This window comes from Cupressus sempervirens, unplaced genomic scaffold (assembly GCF_028749045.1).
Source record: "Cupressus sempervirens isolate cs-2001-9-10 unplaced genomic scaffold, ASM2874904v1 CseChr00s100001_01, whole genome shotgun sequence".
Taxonomy (NCBI): domain Eukaryota; kingdom Viridiplantae; phylum Streptophyta; class Pinopsida; order Cupressales; family Cupressaceae; genus Cupressus; species Cupressus sempervirens.
The window spans coordinates 8226473-8235122 of record NW_028322205.1 but is presented as its reverse complement, the minus strand read 5'-3'; the positions used below and the strand labels follow the sequence as shown (position 1 = coordinate 8235122).

The following is an 8650-nucleotide window of genomic DNA, read 5'->3' as shown; positions in this document are numbered from 1 at the left end:
GACATTTTAGGAGGATTTGCGTACTTGCATAAAGATTCTTTATGTTTTGGGTGGCTTTCACGATTTCAGATTGTTTCTGTCGCCTAAATGATCTGTGATGTTTTTTTAAATCACACCTTAGTCATTACAGTGGTTTGAAAATGCTTGATTTTACTTTGCCTCTCTTAATATCAGGTAGATATGCACCCAACAATACCAGGGTTTATGGGCAGAAAATGCCAGAACTCCATATCCTGCATTCATGATAGCACTGGGAGAAGGAGGAGTTGCAATAAATGAGTGCGAAAAATATCGAAGTCCTTAGGCTTGTTTTCATCTGCAACATCCTGGTATTGGGTTCAGAGCAACCTGGTAGTCCAAAAAATACTGAGGGCTCGTTTGGTGAGCGGAATAGAAATACGTATTCTGGGATAGAACGTATTCCTGTTTTTCGTTTGGTTCAGCCAATATTTGATGGGAATTCGTGGACCCGAAAATTTATGTTTTCTAAAATAAAATAAAATGGAATAGGAATACGTATTCCAATACCACCTATTTTGGTGGAATTGCAAAACCCCATTTTTAGATAAAAAATGGAATACGTATTCCATTTTTGCTTCGTATTCCAATCCCATTTTGGTGCATCCAAACAAGGAATTCACAATTTTTGGAATACGTATTCCTATTCAGCTCACCAAACGGACCCTGACAAAAGGAACTGCAATAAATGAATGCGAAAAATATCAAAGTATGGAACAAGAAAATTCCGACCAAACAAATCAGATCCTATTCGAACCAGTGTGCTTTGTTTAGGTAACAACACATAAACCATAAAGATAAAAGGGATGAAAAAAACTCGAAGAATTGGGGTTTCCTGTACTTCATATTGCCCTTGGCAGATACAAATTACAAAGATTGTACGATACAATCACATAACTTTCCACAAATTAGAGGAAAACTTGATATTCCCATTTGCAAATAAACAAATTACAAAGATTGTACAACACATTCACATAACTTTCCACAAAGAGGGAAAATTTGATATTCCCATTTGCAAATATACAAATTCCAAAGATTGTGCAACATAAGCACAGACCCTCCCCCAAAGAGGGAAAATATACGCATATATATTTACATCTGAACTGCTTCACAGATATTCTCAAATTTTCTTCGTGAATCAGAAAATAAAGCGAGTAGGGTCGATATAAGGGATACAAATCGCGGATTCCAAGTGCCTGGACAAAAGATTGCAGCACGATTTCAGCACTCGCAGAAGATCAAAATAGCTTGAACTTTCAAAATAATGTAGAGCTAAAAGTACAGAGATACAACACGAAACATCTGTTAAAAATAAACACAGAAAGTCCCACGAAGATAGAGTATTCACACACATATATTTACATCTGAATTGCTTCACACAGATCCTCAAATTTTCTTCCCGGATCAGAACATAAAGCCAGTTGGTCCGACATACGGCATACAAATCGCGGATTCCAAATGCCTGGACAAGAAATTGCAGCTCAATTTCAGAATTCACAGATCAAAACAGCTTGAACTTGAAAGTTCAAAAATATTTGCCTTCAAGCCAAATTTTTCAAAATAATTAATCGCACGGCCAAATCTAAAAACAATTTATCATAACCTGTTAAATTTTCATGCATTTACATTAAAAATCATGCAAATCTTACCATGCGCTCTGATTTACCCTGTTTTGGGGTTTTCCAGGGGCCGGCTTGACGAAAACTTTGTTCTGTTTATCAACAGAGCGGGAAATAGTCGCATTGTTCTCCGCAATAACCTGCAGCGAGGGCTTCCATGACTTTCCGCGCTTCAGATTGCCATTATTTCCATCCCCTGGAGGAGAAGGGAAAAGCCTGGGCAGGGGCGAAAGCAAATAGGTACTACCGCCTTCCAACTCGTCGTCCATGGCGAGAATCGAACCCGAGACGTGTCGGACACAATACTGATGCGAATACTGCAGGAGAAGGGCGCGGGCCGTGATAGGAGCGCAGATATGGCGGGGCTGACCATCTGGCTGGATCACCTGTACCTTCCTCTTCTTGGGGCCGCAGTAGATCGTGCTCAAACCCATTGTTGATCTCCACAACACAATCTACCGTCAATATAAATACCTCATTTCAAGAATCCCTTGGCCCTGATGTGCTTACGTAGTTATCCCCAAAAGCTATGGTCACTGGGCCCTGGTTCCACATGACAGGGGAGCGCACAAAATGCGCCTTTTTATGGGAGAATATCTAGACTGATCTGTTTCAGGGCTCCATGGCCATAGAAAATCCGTAAAAATCGAATTGGGAAAGCCGCCCTGGAAACCTAATCGATTAGCCACTTTTAAAAAGAAATGAGATTTACAGACAAAAATCACGTGTCTACGTGGGCCGACTTGTGAGGCAACACGCCACTTGCAGGTCGCTGTGCAAATTGCCTCTGCCAAAAAAGTTCCGGCCCCATGACAAGAAAGCATGCCTCGTATCATAGTATATAGGGGATGGTGGGTAGTTTATTATTTGTTATTTGTTTATGTGGAAATAATTGCATTATATTAACGTCGGCATCTTCTTTTAAGAAGCCAATCATAATGTGATGAGCAAGTGTGCATTATTTATTTATTGGAAATCATTAACAAAGAGGTGGAGCAATTGACTATGAGTCAAAATCTTTAGAAATTGGTTTGATTGAATTTTAAATTTTAGTGGGTTGATTAATCAAGTAATATATTACCATCGTTGTTAACTTTTTAAACTAGGTGAACCTGGAAGTTTTTCTCGCAACAATTTTAATATTATTATAGATGTATGATTTGTAAAGTCTATATCACTAGTGTGAAAGTTTCCGTAATTGTTGAGAGTTTTTTTCGCAAAGAAGTGAGGAAGACAAGAGAAGAGACTCGTGGATGGATTTTAAAGTTTAATTTGAAATAATTAAAGCTGCAATATACACATATATATATATATTTATCTATAAGAGGCCGAAGCCAAGATTTATTAGTATTATGTGTGATTAATTATTATTATTTACTTTGTGTAGAGTCGAACCCAAAATCTGTCGAATAAGAAGCTCACAATTTACCATTGTGTTGTAGGCTCTTGCCTTTTATTACTATCAAGTATTGAGGTCATTATGTTTGTACTTTTAAAATGGACTTATAATATCTATTTTTAGTATAAGCATAAATAATCATTAAATAACACACAAGGCAATCATTAGTAATTGTTTGAATAAGCATGCTACTATATTACTTTTTAGTGCTCTAATGAGGCATGTCTTTAATGATTAGATCCTCAAACAATAATTTTAAGCTTTTAATTCGCATATATATAAGAGATCAAATATTTCAATAAGTATTATACCAAGATGCAATAATGTTCTTTTGTTTTAAATACTCTCATTTATTACTATCAAGTATTAAAGTCATTATGTGTGTACTTTCAAAATGGACTCATAATATCTATTTTTAGTATAAGCATAAATAATCATTAAATAACACACAAGGCAAGCATTTGTAATTGTTTGAATAAGTATGTTATTATATAACTTTGAGTGCTCTAATGAGGTGTGTCTTTAATGATTAGATCCTCAAACAATAATTTTAAACTTTTAATTCACAAATGAAAAATTTACTAAATTGTTACAAAAATTCAATACACTATTTTATGTAGTATTCACACATGTACATAGATAACAATGTTAAGATGGCACCATGTTGGTGCACAATAGGATTTAATCTGGTTGTTCATTTTAAAGACTCCAATTGTCATTATACCACTATCTAATAAATTATATTATATAGTACTCTTGATTTTGTTTCCTCTTTTAAGTTATTTATACCCTTTTATTTCATAATTATACATTTTATGACTTTAAAATAAAACATGAACCGCATCAAAGAACCAACTCACCACATGGTGATGCACACATTTTGGTCTCTTTTAAAAACTTATTTTTATACAATTTAGTAAAAAGAAAGGAAAAAATAATCATCATTTGATGCACTTATTTTTATAAAATTTAATAAAAGGAAAGTTCAAGACCATTATAATTACAAAGTAGAACATGATTTTTTAAAGATAATTTCAAATTTGTGTTATTATCACTACATTAATATATTATTTTTAATTTAGAAGTATAATTATATTGATCTATAAATGTTAAATGTTTTAAATTAAAAAGTAGTATAAAAAGGGTGTTGATCCCCATAAATGTTAATTGTTAATTATGGATGTTTATTGTATTCTATAAAATTAAATATCGGTTTTATTTTACAATTATATTGAAGAGGATGTCAAAATTATTGGTTGCTAAAATTTGAAGGAACGTTTGGTTGATGACATATAATAGTACAAAGTTAATTAGATCCTTTAAAACACTAGTGGGTTTTATATAGTTTATTTAATAGTAATTAATGTTAAAAAATCACATATATCTTTCAATGACATCATGTGATTAAAAATAAAAAATAAAAAATAAATTTTATAATAGAAAGACATTTCTACTTCCAACTTAAAACAACCACTAAATCATTTCCAAAAGCAACTACTTAATCTAAAAGTTTAAAACAAAAGAAAAACTCAGGGAACGTGTGCTTTAAAGCTTCTTTATACAAGTCATAAAATCGCCCCTAATCAAAGGCTACATAATTCAAAAAACTCTCAAGAAAACTATCCATTCTCAGACTTTTGAGTTGACCATATTGTTCAAAGTGTCATCAAATTCTTCAATAGTGAGCATGTGATCTAAATAGATTTCTAGGTTGAGATTGGCTTTATTGGGTTTGCAATTTCAAACCATATCTTCAATAATATTTTGAAGTTTATCACCTCTAAAAAGATCAATAAAAAATTGTTGATAATGTAAAAACATGGATTTAAAGTCCTCCAAATTGCGATGGCTAATCTTTCTTGATCAAAGATGAATTTAATGTCCTCCAAATTGTCAAAGATTTTCTTTCTTGATTATATATCCACGAAAAAACTATTTTTGGGAGCGTTTGTGCTTGATATATCTACAATAGAATTTTGCACACAACTATCTACTCCTTTCATCCAATAAAGTCTAGCATGTAGTTAAGCTCTTTGACCTCAATAAAATTCATTTTTATAAAGTTTCAACATCAATAAAAATTTCAAGAAACATGCTATTTTCAATTGAATTTAAAAGAGCTATTTTTGTATGCCAATTGACATTTTAATGTTTTTTCATTCTAGATCTTTGTCCAGACATTATATTCCTAAACTCGTAGGAAAGTGTAATGAGAAATAGCACTGTTTTGTCCTTGTATCTAGCTAGCATTGTTGTTGAGGTCTAGGAGCAACATTTCAAATGGAACACAACACTTAGGATGGGAAGTGTTTTATTTTGAAATCTTATTTGTTGTAGTATAAATAAAATGATCGTATTAATACAATGGAGAAGCATTAATTAGGTTAATTATGTATTCATAATTGTAAAAAAACCATACTTTTAGATTTACAATACACTTGTAGTTAAAAAGAAATTTTATTTCTATGGCATTTGGTTAGTTTAGATGTCATCCTTGGGGGTTATCTGAGGGGGTGTTACACTATACCTCAAATTGACCATGTAGTGTTATTTGGAAGAATCGTCCATTTGTTGATGCAATAAGAAGATAAAGCATTATGAAATCATAATGATTGAAGATGCCTTGATGTAGTTTGTTGTTGTTTTAATATGATTTTCTCTTGAAGTGATGACTTGTATAAATTAGAGAATGAGATGTTGAAATGTATTGAGAAGGATGCCTTAGAATAGAACATCATAGTGAAATTGTCTTGTGACTGATGTAGAATAATTATATTTTTGCATTCGGGGTATTTTTAAAAAGGGTAAGATTGTTGTATTATAATCCTAAAATTTTGTGGAAAAAAACATGGGTCAAGGTAGATAGGTAAAGATTGCACCAATAGGTCAAGGTTTGTCCCAACTAAGTGTCACACCTATAATGAAGGGTCCAAATAATACGCTATTGGTATATTAAATTGGGAGATGGCTCATAACAATAATCTAGATATTAATTTAAATCAATAAATATCCCATAATGCATAAAGGGATGAGAGATACTATAAAAAGTGTTGAGAAATTGTGAATTTGGACACTTTAACTAAAGATGTATAATTTATGACATTGTAATAATATATGTGTCAATTTTAACCAACAAACAAAGCTTGAAGTTTAATGATGATATAATATTCTAGGGTAGAATGGTGTGGTAAATGATTTATCATTATGTATTCCCAAACCCTCATAAAAAGGGATAAACATATAAAGCTCAAAACCTTAGAAAAATAAGAGAACATGTGATGGATTAAAAATATATTAAATCTAATTTAATCCTAGTGAATGTGAGAAATCCATTAAGGCTAATATGTCATGTACAATTAAATTGATTCTCTAAAAAAAAAACTTTTCTTGTGCTTAGCTAACTATTACATATACATAGTCTTTATCTATGAATATATGAATTTAGCTAATAGAGTGCTAAGCTCGTTAAACTTAAAAGTCAAACAATAAAAGATCAAAAGATATAACATATAAGTCTAGTTTAATTTCATTTTAGAAATTTTGAATATTTTTTCACAATAAATTTTTTAAAATATAAAATTATAATTTAATTGTTTTCAACTAGGGTTATTAGATTTCCACAATCCATCAATATTATTTGTTTGTTTCTCGATGATTGTGTGAACAATATTTATTATCAACATTTTAGATCACACTTCGTGATCCATCATTAGAATGCAAATACAAGAAAAAAAAACATAAAACAAAAATAAATTAGAAATTTTCTTGAACTGTTTAAATATCGAAAAAATTTAAATTTTCCATTAAAAAATTAGGTCATTTAGATGACACCACCAAACACCATTCCAAATTAAAAGAATGAAACATTTTTTTGAACATCTATACGTAATCACTTGGATAAGTTGCTAGGAATCTTGAAACGTATTGGAGAGTATAATATCATACTCGCAAAATTTCAAATCGAATGTTCTCCAAAGTGCTACACTTAATGGACAAACTTTATGACCCAAAAGGTGTTGTCCACTTTACTTAAAAAATAAATTACAATTACAGGAAAGGTTTCATTATAGTTGACAATATTATGACTTAGATAATATTCCACGAGGTAATAATTAATTAAATGGTCGAATAATTTCTCTCTTTGTCGAACCTTGTTATAAAATTAAGAATGAGACACGCACCAAAACCGTGTATTGCCACTTGACAAACGTTATCTCTTTAAAAATTAACATCGACACATAAACTAAGTGTTCTTGTCAAGTAGCAAAATATCATAATGGAAGGCGACAAAGAATTCGGTCATTGAGGTGATCGACTAAATTTGATGACGATATGGTCATTTTTATATTGAGGTCTCTTTTCTTTTGGATTTCAGATTTTATAATGAAAGAAAAACAATTGAGGAAAAAGTTAATGCTTCAATTTTTGTTAGACAAAGGAATATCAATAATGAAAGAATATAATATATAGTTCATTTTAAGGTGAAAGATAATTTTCGATAAATAACATCTTTTTTAATAATTAAATATTGAAGTTATATATTGAAAAAAAGGGTCAGGGATATAAAATCATTCCATGAGAGTTCACATAGCAACAAGGTCGAACAACTTACAAACTATTCATTTAAAAAAAAAGTAGTGTAAGCAATCTCAAGTTGCTAGAGCAATGCCACTTGAGGGGGCAGGATCCTCGTGAATGTCTGAACCTCATATATTAGCATGGTTTATAGGTGGGTTGAGAAGAGACCACCCATTATTTATACTCTTTTTCTTTCTCCTCCTCATTCCTGGGAGGTGAATTTGCCAAGGCAAGGCGAGGGAAAGATCATTTGGAATAAGTTGCCACTGGTCATGCAAAGCCACCACTAAGGTCCAATCTCTCTTGAAAGGATATTTAAAGATTGACCACCATTCAAATTTAATTTTGCATGTCAATAAGATACTTGGATCATAATAGTGGCGTGCTCTATAAAGTAGTATTATGTTTGAAAATGTTTTTGAGAAACAAAATAAAACTTTAATCTTTCAAACATTGTGTTGAGCGGTCATTTTGCATGATGCTTAACGACAAGAATCCTTTCTAATCCCTCTCTTGAAAAGATGACCAATGACCAACACCAAGATTCTGGATGGTTGTTTTTCAATCTGTTGGTAACTCAATTAAAGATAAATGCATATGTTCACAAGAAGACCTTTCCTAGTACTACCAATCTGCACAACTCTATTGAAATGTAACCATAAAGGAAGATATTTTTTTTTTGTATTTTCTATTTTATGATGAATGCAGTTCCTAACCAATGCAACTATATGACTTCCTACTTTAACCAAGTGTTTGAAAAGAAAATTAAAAAATAGAGTAATGAGAGATTTGAAGCAAATTACTGAAAGGGAAATTCCTAAGAGACATAAGCTAAAGTAACAACATGTTTGCAAATTAAATTATCAAAAGGATTTGGTAGGAAACCAATGAAATTAAGAGAAGCATTTCTTTAACTCCACTAATGCAATCATTGATGGGAACTTCAATAATAATTGAAAGATGTTTCATGTTTCATCGAACCGTAAGGCCACGAAAAGTGCACTCACACAAGACAAAATGCTATGCAAGAACAATA

The 8650-nt window shown here is 31.6% G+C and overlaps 1 protein-coding gene across 3 annotated transcripts; it reads right to left on the bottom strand.

Moving 5' to 3' along the window:
• Positions 1-926: 926 nt before the first annotated feature.
• LOC149527895 (uncharacterized) lies at positions 927-2451 on the bottom strand. Of its 3 annotated transcripts, none has more exons than XR_016359621.1 (3): positions 1668-2451; positions 1371-1480; positions 927-1214 (listed from the first exon to the last, which is right to left on the bottom strand). XR_016359621.1 is itself a non-coding variant. In XM_089812046.1 (3 exons), the coding sequence occupies exons 1-2, from the start codon at positions 2069-2071 to the stop codon at positions 1423-1425; spliced, it is 462 nt and encodes a 153-aa protein (XP_089668172.1). In that variant the 5' UTR covers positions 2072-2304; the 3' UTR covers positions 927-1214; positions 1381-1422. The 3 variants fall into 3 exon arrangements, 2 of the variants coding, with proteins under 2 accessions (XP_089668172.1, XP_089668171.1); XM_089812046.1 differs by having other exon boundaries at positions 1381-1480; positions 1668-2304; XM_089812045.1 differs by lacking the exon at positions 927-1214 and having other exon boundaries at positions 1306-1480; positions 1668-2211.
• Between the last annotated feature and the right edge of the window lie 6199 nt (positions 2452-8650).

What these genes read in the sequence shown, in the direction of transcription:
- LOC149527895 (XM_089812046.1), bottom strand. Translation starts at nt 2,071, where the DNA reads ATGGGTTTGAGCACGATCTACTGCGGCCCCAAGAAGAGGAAGGTACAG. An exon ending in AGGGTAAATCAGAGCGCATG is followed by an intron (nt 1,481 to 1,667) that starts GTAAGATTTGCA and finishes TTTCTTGTCCAG; the next exon opens with GCATTTGGAATCCGCGATTT.